The sequence below is a fragment of the Gallinula chloropus genome, assembly GCF_964237585.1.
Source record: "Gallinula chloropus genome assembly, chromosome: 4".
NCBI classification, from domain to species: domain Eukaryota; kingdom Metazoa; phylum Chordata; class Aves; order Gruiformes; family Rallidae; genus Gallinula; species Gallinula chloropus.
The window spans coordinates 16630770-16650425 of NC_140088.1; the positions used below are offsets into that span (position 1 = coordinate 16630770).

A 19656-nucleotide genomic window follows, 5' to 3' on the forward strand; every position below is an offset into this window, starting at 1 on the left:
CTCTGCTTGCAGAAATTTCTGTGGGATCTGGGAGGAGGGTCACAATAAAAAGCTGAGCCTTGGCAGGAGAAGACAAAAGAAAGACTTATGCTTGGAAAAGGTTTTCCTCTGTTGTTCTTTTTGGTGAGAAATGAAGTCCTGTGTTTTCCTGGCTTGTGTTGTCACAACAACTATGCGGAAAGTTTGTTGCTCCTGCCTCTGGGAGCCTTCTGCTCTGCCCCATACAGCTGCCCCTCAGAGGTGTGCAGCAGTAGTGTTTTGGGAGATGCGGGGTGTAGACAAGTGCCAGAGCACTACATCCCTCCCTGTTAAGGCTTGCCTCTGCCTGCTGGATGCTCAGACTGGAGGTAGTTGACCCAAGTAGAGATGGACAGTCTCAGTCCAGAGTTGTGGGTGGTTCAGAGAAAGCCCCAGTGAATGCCAGAACCAGCTGTGCCTGTGGCTTCCCCTGCCCACCCTCGGGTGAGGATGCAGTAGTGCTGTGGCATTGCCTCTCTGGGAGGCAGCCTGGGTAGAGCCGTGTCCTTAGGACTTGCCTGATAACTCATCTTTACAGCTCAGTCCAGCAAGGTCTGTGGCTAACATGGGTCGAGGCTGAAACATCCAGCTGTAGTCTGGCCTTGACAGATCTTTCCTGTATCAGTGAGCCAGTGAATATGTGCTAGCACTCTGGGAAACTGGGGAGGCTGAAGCAGGATAAATCAGTGCATATATGGCCTTTTTCTGAAGAGACATTACACTGAACCACTTGGGGTGCACCTAAAGCACCTTACACCTTTTGAGACAAAAGGATATCAGCCCTCTGACCAAGTTCTCCACTGACTTTTGCCTCCTTCAGGCATTTCTAGTGGACAGGTAGCATGATCATCATTCATTTTCTGTAAATAAAGGAGACAGAAGGTTTCAGAAGGGGCCAGTTACACCCTACTAAATAGGTGTGCACTTTGGACATTTCTGTATATGAAGTGCCATGCAACTGTCATTTTACTTCAAGGGTTCCTGAAAAGGAGCTAATTCCAGGAATAATTAAACAAGGAAGAAACTGCCTGGAGTCTCGGGCACAGGACACCACAGGGAATACATTGGCTGGGATGGGAATGTGTAAAGGAACAGTGAACAATCCACCTGTCACTCAGGTAAGGCAGGCTTCAGTTTGGTGCTTTGCTCCTCCTTCTGCCCTTTTTATCATCTGTGAATGGAAAGGCATCTCTGGCCCTGGTGGGTTTGTACAAAAGTGAATGAAGGAAGAATTTGGCCCTGTTAATGATTTTCATGGTAAGCAGAAAAAGAAACTGTACCCATCTCCTAGAGCTCTGTTGGCTCAACAGACCCAGCAGCCAGACGCAAGAGTGGGAAGGTTTTCATCACTCAAAGGCAACAGGTAGTGCTTGAATGCTCAGGGGTGTGACTAGTCTGTGCAGTAGGCGTGCAACCAGGGTTTGAGTCATGTAGCTGTTCCCACTCGGGCTGTTGCTTGGGTGTGCTCTGCTTCATCATCCAACCCATGAGAACCAGTCCTGGGGTGTGCTTTCATAGTACCCTGGCACATGGGTAAGAGATTTTCTGAAGATCAGAAACACTCCTTGGTCTGCCAGTTTGGCTGTAGCTGCAGATGACGTGAATTGTGCAGCTCTACCGACGCGTTTCGGTATGAAGCCCAAATAGGATCTAAATAGCCAAGCCCCCAGCTGCAGTAATTCAGTGCAGCCCTCCTAACTGCACTGGAGCTGTGCTGGTTTATACCAGCTGAGCCTCTTCTTTTGGTGACCGAAAGCAGCAGGGAAGCAGCTTGAGAAGGTCAAGGGTGACAGTAGGATATTTTATGCCAGAAAATGCATATTCACATCTGTTAAGTGTTGGAAACCAGTTTGCAGCCAGGGTTCAGCATGCCATTTAATCTGACTCATAGTTCCATGTCACTACCATTTAATATCTCTGAAACGTACTGCATTTTGTATTTCCTTCTTGAGGAAAAGATAAAAATAATAGTTTATTGGGTGGGGTATCCATCTAGTGAGAGGAGGGAAGAAGGAAGTGGCTTCTGCATTCTGTGTGTCGGTGATATGTGTTAGCCCATGGATATGCTTATATGTGTTTTGCTTCACTTGACAATCTATAGGACCCAGATACCTATTACAGAACATGTCTGCTACGTAAAATATGCAGAAGCAGCTGCATGTCATGTAAATCAGGGTTTGGAGTCCCCTGCTTTGTAGGCCTGAATCAGTAAAGCTGCAGAGCAGGGAGTTACATGGAATCCAAGGTTAATCAGGCAGCTCAGATGGTCAGGGGAGCCAGCTGCAGGCTTTGAAATAGTTGTGACGCATCAAGCCTGAGCATCAGCTTCTGAACGGGTGAAGTCTTCCCAGGGAGCCATTGGTAGGAGCTGAACAAAGGATACAAGTTTTTGAAATACCTAAGAGAAAAAACTCTTTCTCCCCCATTTGTTTGCCATTATGATCCTAATGGAATCTTTCTTTTTCTTATGCTAAAGGAGTGGGTATTCAGTGACCCTCTAATTAGACAGCAGGACAAGTGTCTTTCCATTACATCCTTCTCTACTGGCTCTCAAATCACACTGGAAGCCTGCAATCAAAAAGACAGTAGACAGGTAGGTAACTGTGTACCTGTTTTTAACCCCTCCATTGCCACATACCAGTGTTCCTACATCAGTGCAGTACACAGGGGCAAAGCCAGTACTACCAAAGTGTCCAAAAGTCTCTTCCCTCTTCCATCTGTCCCTCTCTGGTGTATTTCATAAGCTCAAATGCATACGACTGCCCACACCCAAAGTGGGGACCACAGAACACACTAGTATGTGGATATCTGCACTGCCTGGGGCTCTCAGCCACATGGTTACCTCCAGTGCCCCAGCCTCACTCCATGGATACATTTGTGTTCAGCCAGATGGGTGTATGGATAGAGCACAGCATCAGAGGGGTTGGTAACCAGTGAATGCTTGGAGATACTCAAGGGAAGGGCAGTGTGTGCTATTGTTTGTTTACTTATTTAGAAGTGAGAGAACTGTTCTTTGTGCTGTCTTTGGACATGTGAACAACCTTTAAAATTAGTGTGTGCAACTCATTTGAGAAATCCTGACTGACATAAAGCACCGTGTGTTCCACCCAAACGGCTCCCTGAGGAAAAACACACAGCAGTAGAGTCCCAAACAAAATGCAGTGCTCCCAACCAAATGCAGCTCTGTGACTCTCATGCTGTTGCCAAGATGCGCATCCCTGATCTCTCAGGACACATAAGTCACTTTGCCTTACAGCACAAGGTAAGAGATCGCCTCTGCAGTGCTCAGGGTGCCCTTGCAGAGATGTCACGTGCCTTCTTATCAGACCTGGGCAAAACACCACAGGTGACAACGCAGCGCTGGTAGACAGTGGACTGGGCTTGTTTCATCCTTGATTCCCATGCTTCCCTCTGCACCGAGACAGAACACATTTTCTGTCATCTGTCATGTAAGGCTATGCTGTTTCTGTGTTTTCTGACACATCTATTGTTTTGTTAGCCCAAAAGTAGGAGAGGGCTCAGCTTTCTACCAGTCCTTGTCAGCATCCTCTTTTGTCAGTACTTTTTAATGCTGTATGAATCTCTGAATTTAGTTCTTCCTGAAAGAAAGCACTGAAATCCAGTCTTGCCCATTTATGGAAGGCATGTGTAGACTTTCCTCTGGGGGGTTGGTTAATGCAGAAATGTCTTGCAGAGTTGTCATTGTGAATACGCTGGGAAAACTCGGATTAGCCTTGCAAGGATATCTCAGGTGGGCTGTGCTCGCCTGCTCCTTTTTCTTGTTTGTAATCACTCACCCCCTCGCTGTGTAATTAGGTCACTTAGCTTCCCCTTGGGTGCCTTGCAGCATTTTCCTCCCTGGCAGCAGAGGACTCTAGCAGCTGCCAAAATCAGCTGTCTTTCCCCGCCTTCCCTGTCATGGAAGACAAGGGTCCCCTGAAAGGGGGTGCAGCGCAAGCCCTATCAGCCAGAAGAGAGATTAATCCACACTAACACAAGCAGGCTCATTCTGCTGCTGGAATATGATTTATTGAGCCTTGATGTGTTGATTATATATAGGCTCGTTATAGAGACATGCACACACGCTTAAGGTTGTGAACTGTTGTTTTCCATTACCTTATGTGAACAAACTGCACTTAAATCAAAGACTTGACCTAGCAGATGATTTAGCCAATTGACTGTGAGTGAGGATTTTGTTTAAGCATTTCAAAATGCCATTCCATACCACCTTGTGGCTGAATGGACGAGGTGAGAGCCGTGTGTTCGGATTTTTAATCTAATTTGGGCTGAAATGCTCTGAAATGTTGGGGCTTTTTTGGAAGCCCCAAACTCTTATTTCAGATTTCTTCTTACCCAGCTGCTTCTACCTGCAATGCTCAAGTTTGTTGTGGGAATTCTTGGGGAATGTTGTTGTGGTCCCTTCCTTCCATGAACACAACAGTAAACGTTGTTACACTGAAATTGAGTGCTAACTAACAGTCAGCCTAAAGCAAAGGCTTTACAACATTATGAGCCGTATCTAGAATATTACTTCAAAATAAGTCAAAATTTAGATGGTTTTTGGTTCTGTCAGACTATTCTCCCTTGGGTTGGGAGGAACCAGGACCAAAATGTGTTTGGCACCATGATCCCGTTGATCATTCAACAGCAACAGCTGGCACTGCTAGCAGAAAACCAGCCAAGAGCTATTCTGCATAATCAGAACTGGATTTCCAACCAGATGGATGTCATCCATAATGTTATTTGGAGAATAGCATTTTTTAGTTGAATACACAATAAGTTACTGCCTTTAGCTTTGGGTTTGGCTCTGACTGACAGTGGGAGTGGTGTTCTAATTTGTACTAGAGTGAGGACAAATAGAAGGCAAAGTGAGAGTCAGGCACTAAAACAAGAGAATGAAAATGAGAAACACTGGCACAGTATTTCCCAACAGAACAAGAAGCATGCTGAGAAATCCTATTAAACAGCCATATTTCATTACAGTGTGCTGAAGGAATATGACCTCAGCCTGAAAATGAGGACACTAGGCTTTCTTGTGGGACAAACAGTATTTGAAGTGCTGTGTGCCTTTGGACATGATTGGAAAATTTTTCCCACCTTGATTCCCAGTGTATCATATTACCTGAAGTGCAGACAAATGCAACTTTATAAAGATTATCAGAAAAGAGGAGTGGAAACCTGTCTGTTCTCAAAGTACCTGACTTTGATCACCCTGAAAAATTACCCCAGTGTAAACACTTTCAGCTCTCATATATATTGGGTAGAAGAGGACTGGCTCTTTCTGACTTTTCTCTTAGTAGTTACACCTGGAGTGGTTCCATCCAGCCACCTCAAAATACTTCACAACGGTAGATAACAGAGATGGAGAGAGAGCTTTATGAAAGCGTGAGGAAATATTTGGTTGACACTGGGGAAGAGAATCAAGAGACAATATTTCAAAGAAGATATGGATTCTTATTTTTCCATCTCCAACCCTGCTGTGACTGGTAAACTGTATTATCTCCATCTGCACAAGAGAGGAAGACCAAGGAAGATTGTCAAGCCAAAATTTTTCAGATTGTGCAATGCTTAAATCTTCTAAAAGCTTTCCTGCCAAGTTCAGGACAGTGATGATGTCTGGCTGTAGGAGAGGACAGATCTCCCTGTAATGTTTGGCTGCCTTTGCAGAGGTTTCTGCTTTCTTTGTTTTTCCTAAAGATGGGCATCATCACTGTCATTTAAAAGTTTGCTGTCTGGGCTCCTGTTGTGGTCTGTGGAGAAAGCTGGGCCCTCCCAGGAGGTGCATGTACCTTGGACCCCTGCTTAAGTATGTTTCTAGGTGACCAGTTTAGACTAAGATGCCCAGCTCTGAGGTGGTTGGCAGTGTGAGACAGCGCTCTATCTCCTGTTTCCACCCATTCCTACTGCCCAGGCCCCTCAGGGATAGGGCTGGGACAGAGTTAATTTTCACAGCAAGCTGAGAGGGGACACAGTCAGGGCAGCAGACCCAAACTAGCTAAAGGGGTATTCCATCCCATATGACATTATGCTCAGTATATAAAGGGAGCTGGCCTGGGATGGGGGGCAGCTGTTTGGGATGGGCTGGTCATTGGCTCTGGTGGTGAGCAAATTCATTGCCTATGACTCACTTAGTATGTTCCAAGTACTGATGTTATTCCCCTCTCCCTTTGCCGTCCTTATCCCAAGCCAGACATTTTACCTCTGTCTTCATGTTCTCCCCATCCTATCGGGAAGAGGGTGAGCAAGTGCCACCTGGGGCTAAACCACAGCAAAGGGTCTGAGATACGATGTTGGGCTGCCCTTGGTAATCCTGTGCTCTAGCAGTCAGGCAGGGGGGTCCTGTGAGAGGTTCAGGTGAAGTCAGAGAAGGTGCTCTGGTGCCTCACAGGGGGCAGCAAAGCGCCATTTCTGGCCAGAACGGGTAGAATCCATCATTTGGAAAACACCACTTCCATGTGAGATGAGGAGCCCGACTTTGGCTCTTACTGTCAGTACGCTTTAGAATAGCTCCATGTATGTTGCACCTCTCTGCAGCCCAGATGAGCTTTCTATTCAACTCTGTCACCTTTGGAGCGTTTCTTTTCCCTTTTCCCCATCTTTGACCCATTTTCTGTTGAATATAGGGATCTGGGGTGACTTAAAGCACTGGACTTTTCCAGTGGTGTGATTCCTTGAGAAACTGGTTGATTTGGTGTAGGTTGTTAGCAGCAGAAAATGTGCTCTGGTGAGAGTGCTGGAGACACAGCTGGTGTCCTGCTGTGTCTGTCGCTGTAGACTCTCCCTACAGGAATCACAGATGACAGAGAGATGACACAGCAGCAGGTCTCTGATCTGGAGGAATAATACAAGTGAGTGTCCCAGTGGTGCTAGTTTTCTCCTGAAGAAAACCAGTGTCTTTTGGTAATTGCCCTTGTCCTCCATTGCAGATCTCCTAACAGCATCTTCCTTCACAGCACGGTCTTCTGGTGAGCTACGGGGTACGTGGGAGAGACAGCTGGCCGGAGCTCTCTAGCACATGCATGCAGGAAGGCAAAGGAGGAGGCTGGGAATTCACAAGTTAGGGGGAGGGTGCAGGGAAAGGAAGAGGGTTCCCTTTCTGCAGTAGGTGTGCTTTGAAGAAGGTCAAGAGGCTCTTCACTGAGGTGTCTGTGACCCTGGGAAGTCTTCCTGGTGGGGAGGCTGTTGTGCAGATCGCAGCAGGTAGGCACAGTATTCTGCTTTCCAGGGGAGAAGACCTCCTGCCTTCCACTCCCTCATTACAGCTACTGCTTTGTGGTATTAACTCTTCCATGGCTGTTTGCATAGAGACTTCTGCCAGGTGAGAGCCAGATGGCTCTGGGACCTGTGTAGGTGTTGGGTTGCAGCAGGTCCATCATCACTAGCTTCCTATGCCCCCTGGCCTATTAAAGCCAGCTTCTTCCTGCTGCAAAATGCTCTCCTTTCGTGGTATCCTGTCAGACAGGGCTAGCAGTACTGGCAGTGTGATCCTGCCTCTGGTATTTAGTCTTGAAGGAATATGTGATGCAGGAGCAACAGATTACTCTGGGCTTTGAGACTGCCATGCCCTCCAAGAAACATAACCGACACACAGATTTGGAGGAGAGCTGTGAGCAATACGTGAGCATAACTAGACATCTTAAACCATGCAGCATGTGGCAATCTGTTTGCTGTATTACCCAAGAGTTAAAATATTGTTAAGTTTTGACATTGTCTGGATATTGCAGGAATTTTTTATTCCCTTTTCATACCATTTCTGCAACAGCCTTGAGGTCCATCAGTGCTGTCAAGCTGTTTCTTTTTCCACATCAGTCTCATCCTCATAGTATTCCTAAGTTGTTTACTGACTGAGCACCCAGGCTCTAGTTCTGACTGGGTCATCTGTGTGATTGAAGAGAGTGGTGGGAAAATCCCTGGAGCCCTCAATCCAATAACCTGCTGATCTGAGCTGTGCCCCACTGGAGGGAAATGGCATGGCCTCACCTGGGAGATCCCAAGTCCACAAACTCGGTTCTGCTTTTTTCCTCTTCAGTATCAGCCACAATGGTCCCAGTTCTTTCCAGCAGGAATGGAAGGTACAGCCCTTTCCCAGCAGATGTTGCAATTCAAACATGTGTGCTTTGTTTCCTGGAAGGCAGCACAACCAAAGTGGACCTTCCTCGAAGGGGTTACATGTGGGACCTTGAGGATATGCTCTGAGGGGAGCAGACCCAGAGGACAGCACTGCAGGAAGCAGAGCAATATGTACCAAGAAGCTATCAAATGGACACTTACAAACTGAAATGTTGGCAGGACAGATAAGATTATGAAGAAAAGCCAGCTGAGAAGGGCGCAGGGCTATGAAGAGCTTTCGCTGTAGTGCTGATAAAAATCTTGAATATTACAAGGGGAGAGATGAGGGGACATGGAAGAGAGAGAGAGATATGATCTATCTCAAGCAGCAATAAGTGTCATATTTGCTTTCTGTGGATGGATTGCTTTCGGTGTTGGGAGAACTTCTGGTGCTTTCCTTTCTGTGGATTGCAAAGAAACCATAGGAGGGTTTCAGGTTTTGACAGGTATCTGGATGCCTAGAGATGCAGGACAAAGAAAGGCAGGGGAATTGTGAATATAATGTGCTTTGGAAAATGCCACTAATTGCGGATCTTTGTGTTGTTTGCCTTTGAGATGCTTCTGAATATCTGGCCCTATAATTCAGCTAAACTCAAACTCCAGGTATTGTTCATACAGGAAACCAGTGCTTTGGGAAGGCAGATTTTCATTCTCCTCAGTTGCTGGGGATTACTTGAGGTTTATGCTCAGCCCTTCTCCTCCAGCTTGGTCCCACAGTTCCCTGGTGGAATATAGGTAATGGCATGTTTCTCCTCTGTCTTCTCACAGAAGTGGAAGATGAAAGGCACTTTCATTCAGCACTTCGTCAGTGGTCTCTGCCTGGAAAACCAGATTGGGAGAGTGGTGACGAACCCTTGCCAAGCAGATGTACCTGGCCAACAGTGGGAACTGCTACAAGCAACATGATGGTAGCACAGAGATCTTGTTTCTTTGTGCATGAGACTTGGGGAACAGAAGAGGATTGGGAAGGGAGGAATGGTTTTGTATGTCTGACCCTAAATGTTTTCATTGTGCCCATCTGCAAGCTGCCATTTCAGCTGAGCACTTGGTGTTCATGAGCTTTTCAGAGAAGACGCTGGAGGTGAGAGAGGGGAGACTTGTTGAAATCTTCCCATCTGTTTTCTTAACTTCTCCTTTGTGGCTGATGTGTGTGCACAGCTGCACCCAGAGATGGGGAAGGACCCAGGCCAATACTACAGTGACTACAGCTGCGCTGCAGCTCTCCTCATCCACTCCTTTCTGTGCATTCAGAGCCCACAGCCTTCGGTCCAACAGCTTGAACAATGCTTACACAAACATTGGTAGCTCTTTGGCATCCCTGGCTTTACACTCTTCCTGTGCTGCACCCCACCCTGAAGGAGAAGCATGGAGCTCTGTGGGCAGCACAGGCTGACAGTGCCACTGCACTTGGCTCAGGCCTGTGGCAGGAGCCCACCCAGTTACCCACCACAGGAGGCAGAAGGGATGCAGCCCCCTACATCATGGCAGGCTTGCTGCTGCCCCTGGTAGGTGCACAGCCCTCTTGCTGTCTTTCCAGCTCTGCATGGCCCTTGTGAACACAGCCTGGCATGACAAGCCACTCAGCCCCTCCGTCTAGTTGCTTTTCCCCCTCTCTCCCCGAAGAAGGAGGAGGTGGAAAGACCTGGGCCTGTGCCACTTGCGTCGCCCAGCTGACCTCCTGGGTTTCCTCCTGGTGGGCACCTTGGGGAGGTGAGTTGGTGAAGCTGAAACTGCCCCCTGCACAAATGCTGCCACAGTACAGGCCTGTGCTGAGGGATCTCTCCTTGGTGTTCTGGAAATAGAGAAGACAGCTGGTGTCTCTAGCTAGCATCCCAGACCTGCTCCCAGCTGCCAGTCAGTTGTAGCTGAGTGTGAGTTTTCAGACCTGCCACAGGAAGCTTACCTATTCAAATAAAAATAAATAATCCTCACAACATTACCTTTTCCTAATAAATCTATTACATTTTCTTATTGGAACTAGGCTTTTTAAACCAACCTTCCTCTCCAAGAACCAGACAGGGGAACCAGGTGGTGAAGCCACCTTCAGTAGGCAATTGTTTGCCTGGATCCTTTCTGATCTGGTGTTCATTTGGATTTTAAACAGCTGTCAGCTTTTGATTATGCTTGTATCCCTTTTTAATTCTTTCTTCTACCTTAGTATTAGCCCAAACAGTTGACAAAAGAACAGATACTGCATGTTCTCAACAGTGCTTGTGTGAGAAACAGATGATTTGTTTTCTGTTCTCAGTTCTTTTATTTAAAAAATTAAATCAGCCAGGTGGCAGGAGCTCTTTTCCTGTTTCCCCCTTCGCTTGGACATCAGCTCACCATCTCAACACTGTTTACCTAGATGAATGACCTGCCTTCACTGTAAAAACTCAGGAGGCAGTTTGCTTTAGTCTCAAGTTTATAGCATGGTGCAGCTACACTTCTATGTGGGAATGGGGACGCTGACTCCTCAGAGATTTCTCTTTCAATAATCAAGATGCTTTGGGCCTGAGCCACTGTCGACAGGAAAGAGTGGAGAGTGGAAAGAAAACAGCCTAGGAGCAGAAAGGGGGCAGGACAGGCAGACGTGTCAGGGGGAAAGAGATGCCATCCTGATAGCAATAGCTTTTTAAAACAAGAATGTGCAGGAGATGCTATTTCCAGAACAGCATCATTTGGCAGTAGGAGACAGGAACATCAAGTTCTCACATACCTGGCAAAACGTAGGTACTGCACATAAGCTCTGTATACAGTGAAGTGCTAAAGGATTGAGTTATTTCATCAAAATGCATCCTAAATGGACCATCTGAGCTTCCTCCATTTCACTCTCCAGCAGCATAAGAGTTGCTGGTAGCAGCACGTTTGTTCACTCCTCTACCTGGTACTGCTTCCTTCCTTCTTGCTCCCGCTGTCTGTGTGCAGCTTTCTTGCAGTTCCTTCTTCATAACCGTACTGGGACGAGGACCCAGCTCCTCTACAAACAATTTTCCTGACTGCTGCAGACCACAGGAGCCCTGCTTATATAGAGTCTCCAAGCTTTGGGCCAGCCCTGCTTCAAAGGGCTCTTGTCAGTGTGCCGGCTGCTGCCCTTGACTTTGTGCTTGGCTCCAGCGTTGGAGGTGACTGACCGCTCCCGGAGCAGAGGTACCTGGGCTGCCCATGTCGATTTGTGCCTCTCTTCCTACTGCTCACCCCCTGTCAGGGTGTGAACTGGCATCTGTTTGGGGCTGTCAGCTGGGGCAGATGAAGATGGCACACTCTCTGTCTTCAGGTGCCCTGGCCAGAGGGGGAAAAGGGAAAAAGGTGGGCAATGTGCTTAATATTGCATTGAGTCGGTAACTTGAATTACCCCTACAGTTAGACGCTACCAGGGCCCTAACTTTACCCAGTGTTGGACACGTGCTCCTGAGGTCACCTCCCCATTGCTCACTCTGCTGTCAGCTAAAGCACTGCCCACAGGACCTTCCTGCAGGCCCAGTGCAGACCTCTCTGTACGTCCTCTTGGGAGCCGTTGGTTTCCAATAGGTGTTGCAGTTGCTGAGAAGGAGGTACTTTACAAAAGGCTCCTTTCAAGAGTGGGCAAACGAAACTTCTCCTCAGAATAAATGAAGCCTTGTCCAAATTCAGTATCAGCATACTTTCCATTTCCCTTGCACTGAAGGGAAGGAGAAACAATTTTATCCATGTCTTTTCCCCCTCCAAGGTTCACGCAGTGCCATGTTGCAGAACTGGACTCTGGTGGGTTTTTTGAAAGCAAACTGACTGAGCCCTCCAATTTGGCCCAGTGATTTGTTTCCTGAACAGTCGGAACAAGCAGCTGCTCACCCTTGTTTTCCTGTTTACTTTAAACAGCCCCCTGGACTGTCAAGACAGAGCATTTGCCTTGGCAACACCTTTTAAGAAAGCTGTTATTGTATCAGATCACCCAGTGTAATTTCATGTGCTTTGAACCAAGGGGGGTTAGTTAAGAGGAGCTGAAACTGCTGTTGTACAGAAACCAATTTCAGAAGGCTTATTTTCCCCACTCACTCGTAAGTTGCACTTTGCCAGATGTAATTAATGTGGAGCCCAGATTTGTTTTCCCTTTTCTTGAAGAAAGCATGTGCCAGAATCTGTTTAATGCCTGGAATAAAATCCACTTTGAAACAAGTGTTTCAGCCTGTTCTTGTTCCCACTCAACTTCCCATCAGAAAAGAGCCTCCGTGCGTTATTGCCTGGTCCCTACCTCTGTCTCTCACAGGGTTTGTACCCCAGTTCTTTGCATGGGTTCCTGGGTTGGTTCTAGAGGGATACCACAGGACCTGGGAGAGAGTTTTCTAGGATACCATGGCATAGTGGTTGGAGATGACAGAAGAAGCTCTCCTCAGCTGCCTCAGCAGGTAAGCACCCTTCCTGACAAAAGGTAAGAGCAGCTAATGGACTGGCTTTTACATGCTGAAAGAAAATGCTGGGAGTTGGGGGAAGTAGTTCTTCCTGTAACTCTTTCCTTGATCTTTTCTTCAGGCTATCAGCCTGCCTACTCCTTGCTAAGCCTCCCAAAGGTCGTTCTTCTGCCTCTAGCTTGAGGGCAGGGAAGCACCACAGCTTCCTCCTATCTGTATACCTTGCTGAGCCTCAAGTACTGTGATTTCCCAAGCAGGCTGGTAAGCTTTCCTAATCTTACCTTATGTTTAAAAAAACCCAACCACACAACAAAACAGAAACCCAGCCAGCAATGTCAATTTGGAAGCTTTGAGTTTAAAATCAGGGTTTACCTGTCTGCTAGTTGACCTACAGAGGCTTTTTCAAACTAGGATCAGGTGGGTGTGCCTCTACAGAATGCAGCTGCACCAGGGAGGGGAGGAGGGTGAAGGTGTGTTGGAAGTTGGCTGGGGTGGGGAGAGCTAATGCTTTCCTGTGCTGCCTGGTAACAGATACCTGGTGTCTGGTGTTTGTGTGCAATCAAAAGAAGAGTTGGGGCTTTCTCTCAGCACTGCTCCTGTAGCAGGACATCAGTTGGGCAGTGTCCCTGGAGTCCCACCACATGCATCCTGAGTGATGATTACTAGTGCCCTAGAAACCAGGAGACTCTCAGCTGTAACTATACCTGTCTTTTAATTAGTCTTGTCTCAGAAAACAGAATACTGGTCTTCTGAAGAGCCCAATGGGGGGGAGGGGGAAAGGTGAGTGAGGAATGGGTTCCTCTCTGAGGAGGATAGGGTCAGACACGCAGTGATCTCCCATGTTATGAGGTAGAGAAGAATTTGGAGTAGAAACAGTTGCCTCAAAGTACAGTAAAGTAATTTCTTTGCAGGAGGTTAAAAACAAGCACCACATCCACAGTGGTCACACAGTTGGGTCAAATCAGTAAATGCTTTGTCCCAAAAGGCAAATCAAGTGTTGTTTGGATTCAATTTGGTTTTTTAAGTACTCAAATAGTTCATTTTTAGCACTTAGAAAGCAGATGATTTTCTTAGAAACAGCGATGTTCTCCAGACTGTTCAGTAAGAAATTAGGTGCTTAGAGGTCTCCTTTTTCTGCAGCCTACTGAAAGGGACTTGCTTCATACAAAGACCTTACATGAGTGTCTCTTCGTTCTCAAAAGCCTGTGCTGTTGGGCTGTGAGGGGTGCTGCAGTGGATCTCTCTCTCTGTTCCTCTAACCAGACCTCTTCAGCACTTCAGAATTACATGCTAATTGCAGAAGCTGGGAAACCTGACTTCCCTGGAGCAAGCATCCTACCTAAATACACTTACTGCATCCTTTCTCTTTTGTTTTGTACTTGGCCACCACAGCTGAAGAGCTCCTGTATCCCTTCCTCTTAGGGGACGGTCCTGGTTTTGGCTGAGATAGAGTTAATTTTCTTCACAGTAACTGGTATGGGGCTGTGACTTGGATTTTTGCTGAAAGCAGTGTTGATCACAGGGAGATGACTGCATCCCTGCTGAGCAATAAGTCAAGGTCTTTTCTGCTCCTCTCACCCCACCAGCAGGACGGCTGGGGGTGCACAGGGAGTTGTGAGGGGACTGTGATGGTATGCTTCCCCCACTGCTCCCACCTTTGCCTGACTTTTTCCCGTAAATCTGGATTAATTGATAACCATTGGTGGTGATTGTGATGTCTGCATCTGTCTCACAGTGATTTGGGGAAGACAGATAACAACACAATAGCCAAGGGCTGTCTATGCTAATGTGCCCACCTGGACAGAGTGCTGGTCAGTGCCCACTGGCACCTGAGGGTGGTATGTAAATATGACTCTGAGCCAATCATCTTACTCCATAAATATTGAGCAGCCCAAGAGCCCTCTGAGCTCTCCTGAGACGACAGCGGGCTGCACATCAGGATCTCCCCTTGAAAAGGATGCCTCTCAAGGTTACTCCTGGAGGTCAAGAGAATCCTTGCCACAACAGATCCAGTGAGTTGGGAATAAGTGCATTAAACTTTGGGATGTTAGCTGAGAAGTATAAAGGATCGACTGTGCATATATAATCCTTTGGACATAAACCATTGGCCAAGTCTGGGACTAGGACTGGATCCAGCCACACCTAGGCTCCTCTCTGAGTAGGACTTTAGAAAGCAAGGGCATCCTTTCTGAACCTCATGATTCAATGGGAGGGTCTCCCAGACAGCTCCATCTGACCCTATTCTCTATGCACTAAATAAGATTACCTTACCAGTGAACCTTAATCACTGTCGTGTTAATTATCAAACACCCTTGCACCCTTTGTGTTTTATCAATAAACATATTCATATCCCTTGATTTGCTTTGCTTGTGTATGCAGCTTTTGTGTTACTTGTTAAACTGTCTTTATCTCAGCCCACAAGTTTTCTCACTTTTCCTCTTCCAATTCTCTCCCCCATCCCACTGGGAGTGAGTGAGCGAGCAGCCGTGTGGTGCTCAGCTGCTGGCTGGGGTTAAACCACGACAGTCCTTCACTGTGACTTGTGAGCATTTCAAACAGAAGCAGAGAAGCCCAGAGAACTGCAAATGTTGAAATTAGATGTTTAGATCTACCTGAAACAAAACCTGTCTTCAGTGTGTTTGTTTTGCTGCTATGGTAGCAAAAAACCAGCCCTGCTCTGCCCCATGAAAACAAATGGGGTGTTTGCAGCATGCTTCTGGCTCTGCTTCTCCAGTGGAGAGCTCTCTGCACACGTGTGGGCAGGAGGCATCACCCCCTGCCACTCTGCAGCATGGGCACAAGGCAGAGGGGCTGTCATCCACATTCCTAGGGCTTTGTTTCTGAAAGGGGGGTTGCAAACACCTGTGAAACAGTCCATAGCCTTGTGAAAAGTGTTGCTGAGCCGCAGCGTGCTGCTGGGCGATGGGAGGCTGGGTGTGGGGGGCACTGTACTTCACTTTTCTGACTGACCTGTCTCTGCTGGAGAAACGCCGCTTCGATCCCACCTGTCACTGACCAGTGGAGCAGGGTGGTACCTCTGTCCTGGACATGACACTGGGTAAGTGTTCAGACCTGCCTGTCTCCCAGCCAGGCACATCCCATCTGAATGGAAACGGTGGTTTCTGCTCGACGCATCGATGAAACTTGCGCCTTGCAAATCTGCACCATCAACATAAACCCAGAGTCACCCGCACGGTGTGAAAAGAAGAATGAGAGAAAACAGTAACAAAATAATCCATTGGGGACAAAAATTCTATTTTAATGTAATTTTGGTGGAAAACAGCTTCTCTGGTTATGATTTCCATGGAAACTAGTATAGCAATGCTGCTTACCCCTGCCTGCAGCGGGGCTGAGCTTGGCAGTGACAGTGGCCGTGCACTGAGTGATGAGCTGGCTGGTGCCTAGGGGGGATGCTCAAATTTGTGAGCATGAACTGAACAAAATGAGGTTACTGACCAAAAAAATCCACCCATGGGTCCCTCCACACCTCTTCGCCTGTCTCAACTTCTCCCCGTCTTGTCTCAATTGACTCTGGATCTCTGTATCTCCTGAGCTCCCTGTAAACGTGGTGAATGCTGGTTCCCAGAGTGGTCATGAGCGCTCAAGGCCTTCACTGCAGCTCTTGAGATCCCTCTTCATCCTGGCACATGTCAGTGCCCTGTGGGGCCGCTGTGGGATCTCCTGATGGTCGTTTAGTTTTAACCTGCAGACATGCTGCTGTTGCAAAGAAGTAGGGCATCTTTCTGTAGAGAAAGCAGCTTATTTGAAGAGATGACATCTTTCTTTCTATGTTCCCCTAGAGTCAGTTTGGATTTCTTCACCCACCAAAATGCCTGGTTCTCCCGTCCTCCCAACACATAATGAGGACAAACCTGAAATCATGTCAATGTGGGTGTATTTTCAAGGTAACAGTTTGAATATTGCCCTTGCTAAGAAGGAGCAGCGGTGGTGTTCCCAGTGTGCTGCACACAGAAAAGCAGTGGAAGGGGAGGTGCTGAGCTAGGTGTGAGGGTACTCAAATGTGGCCACGGTTTCCAGAGTAGAAAAAATGGGAAGATGGCTGATGAGTGCCTGTGAGCCCTCACAGCAGTGGAGCAAAAGGGTAAAAAAGAAAGGGGTGTGAAAGGAGCCAGAGCCTTCCTGTGATGGCTAGGGTGTTTCTAGGACAAGGCAGCTGTGGTCAGGCTCTGAAGACAACGCAGACCTGTCTCTCATTTCTAATCCCTGATGCCCTCAGACCTTCTGCAAGCTGTCCCCCTTCTGATTTTAGGGGACAGCTTGGCCTGTGCCAGCCAGCGGGACGTGGAGGAAGGGTGCTGAGGCTGCGACTGTCAAGCCTGACTCCCACCTGAGGGATGTTACACAGTCAGCAGCAGGGCTGCACTGCTATGAGGGGGTCTGTGTATTTCAGGTTGAAGCAGAATGTGAGGCACCAGGGTGAGCTGAGGCTGATGTCCCAGCTCAGATGTTGAACTCAGCCACACCTCCACCTGCTTCTTTCCTTGGCTTTCTCTGAAACATGGTTCCCAAGTCAGGACCTCATTCAGGATCAGACCAAGTCTGACCAGACCTGACCTAGAAGATATTTTCCATCCTTCATCCCAGTGACTCCTTCCTTTTTAAAATAAACACAAGAGCCACCAGTGCTATGGCTGGAAATCCAGTGGAGAACACATAATGGGGACAGTTAATTACATGTTTTGCCTCATCTTACCAAGGGACTGCGCAAAAAGGATGTGTTATGTGCTCAGGTGTGATCCTTCATGACTGCAAACCAATCACATCAACTCCCAGTGCTCCCTTGCCTTCTCCAAACTGGGAATGGTTCCATCTGGCTGCCACAGGAAGTGATGTTTAATTCAGCCACCTTAGAAAAGCACTTTCTTCCATGGCAAACAGGAACAGTTTTTGTTATTGGTGTTTCCTAATCCATCTTCTCCTGAAAGTTGTTTAAGGGTTTTTTTTGTTTATTTGTTTTCTTTCCTTGAGCAATCTGAGTTTGCAGTGTTTGCGTTGTGGCGTGAGAGGCACAGGCCCTCCCTCCCTTCCTCAGGCACTGGGCTCAGCAAGCAATTGCAATGCAGCCAGCGCTGCCTGGAGCTCAGGGTGGGCTGCACAAGCTGCCTAAGCCACTGTGCCCATGCTGGGCTGGTTTGCCTGTGCTGATTCCTTTGCTCTGCTGTCCACAGCAGTGACCACCCTGCAGCTGGAGTGTGAGCCCACACGTCCTGTCCTACCTGGCCGTCCCAGCCAGGCAGGAAAATGAGAGTGAAAGTGTTGCTGTATTTTGTTTTGCCATCAGCTTCACTTTACTTCTGCTTTCCTCCCTTCTGGTCTTGAAGCAGGCTTTGCAGGTGAGGAGCTGGAACAGAGAAGCATTTCTCTTAGCAGAAATCAATGGCTGGTTTCAATGGCTGCATTTTTTCTTCCCTCTTTGCGGGGCTGGAGGGAGTGTTACCCATTAGTGTGTACACTAGCCTGATTTGGGAAACAGACTCAGCCTAAGCCATTGTTTCTGCCTGGGCTAAATGTCTGAATGTGCATTTTGCTACAGTTGGCTTTGAGAAGCGTGAGTGGCGGGCAGAACGCTGCCAGTCAGCAGTCACAGGCTTTGTGGCAGAAGCTGCAGTAGAGAGCTGGCCTGAAGCAGGTGAGAACGAGGGCTAGTGGGGAGCTCGGTGGCTATCCTGCTTTGTTTTCCTGCAGCAACATACATCATTTCAACCTTGAAATGGCTACAGGGAAGGTGAGAAATAGAGCAGGTCTGCCTTCTGTACTGGCAGTGCTCAGGGGATGCTCAGCACCCATCCTCCCTCTGCGTCTAGCATCACCTCTCTTCTCTTTTAAACACCCTGCAGACTGTGTATCCACGATGCTGCTCAATACACCCATACTTCCCCCTGCTAAAACCAGCCCACCGACAGCTGCTGTGTCACTGAAGGCTTGACTGAGCGGGCTCCATCTGGACTGCCTCTGATGCTGAATGTGCTGTGGGGCAGGAGGAATGTAAATGATGCTGCAGCAATGTGGGCATGGAGGGACCTCTCTGAGGCAGACGTCCTTATTTCTAGGTTGTTTCTCTGATTTGTGAGGAAACATAGCAAACTATAGCAGAGGCTTGATTCCAAATTGCTCAGCCTGGTGTATTAGGCTTACAGGCTGCTTTGTCCTTTCGGACAGCCCTGCATAGTTTTAAACCATCCCCTAGACCAGGCTCACTGGCACAGGCTGGCACAGTGCAGAGTTTTGTTTAGCCTAAATCAGCCTGTGAGAGCTGATGGTGCTGTATCTGTTGATGAAAATGGGCATTAAAAATGCGACAGATGTAGCTGAGTCTAAAAGCGTACCGCAGGGTCTGCTGCTTGGGGTGGCTCTTTCTTGGCTCCTCTCAAGGCTTCGGTGCAGCACCTTTAACCTTTTGTATTTTAACTCTCTTAGATGCTGCTGTGTGAGGTTTGGGTTTGGGTTGGTGGGTTTTATTTGTTTGGCTGGTTGGTTGTTTCTTATTTTTAACTAGAGGCTACGCATTATAAGGATAACCAAATGATGTCAAAGTCCTTCCAATTATTCCAAGCTGAAGCATCACCTCTGCTTTCTGTCTGAGAAGATGAAAGCAACGTTCAAAGAGACCCACTTAATGCCAGTACATTTTTTCAAGGCAATCAGCTGCTCCAAGCTCTTCTCCCCGTAAGCAATCTAAATGCTAAATAGATTTTTAAAATAATTACCATATCCAAGACGAGGAGCCATTTTCTCTGCAAACACCTGATGTTCATTAGCAATACTTAACCTGTCACACATCACTTCTGTTTACTCTAAACTTTTTTGACAGGAGTTTGTCAGGTGTCTGGAAGTGCTGAAGATCTAGGGGAGGTTTCTTGAGCACAAATCTTTTGTCCTGAGTGAGAAGGGCAAAACTATTCCCTTTTTTTCCCCTCCTCCCAGCTTCATTTTGATGACATTAAAAATAAATAGTGTCACCGAATGACACTATCATGGCACCGACCTAAGCAGGGTTCCCAAACTGGAGATGAGCTTAGCACTGAGTTTGAGAGGGGCAGGATGGTAGAAAAGCTGGCTTTAAACTATCCTTGCAGCATCTCTTTCCCAGTCAAAAAAGGACCCAGCTGAGTCACTGGTAGCTGCTTGCAGCATCCAA

At 47.6% G+C, this 19656-nt stretch overlaps 1 protein-coding gene across 1 annotated transcript in view; it reads left to right on the plus strand.

Annotated features, from left to right (window-relative positions):
* GALNT16 (polypeptide N-acetylgalactosaminyltransferase 16) overlaps positions 1-9033 on the plus strand; it is a gene marked incomplete at both ends in the record, with an annotated part of 69081 nt that extends 60048 nt beyond the window's left edge. Inside the window, 3 exons of the mRNA XM_084262676.1 lie at positions 995-1136; positions 2495-2611; positions 8896-9033. Of these exons, the coding sequence (XP_084118802.1) occupies positions 995-1136; positions 2495-2611; positions 8896-9033 (397 nt within the window). The remainder of the gene's footprint in view (positions 1-994; positions 1137-2494; positions 2612-8895) is intronic.
* Between the last annotated feature and the right edge of the window lie 10623 nt (positions 9034-19656).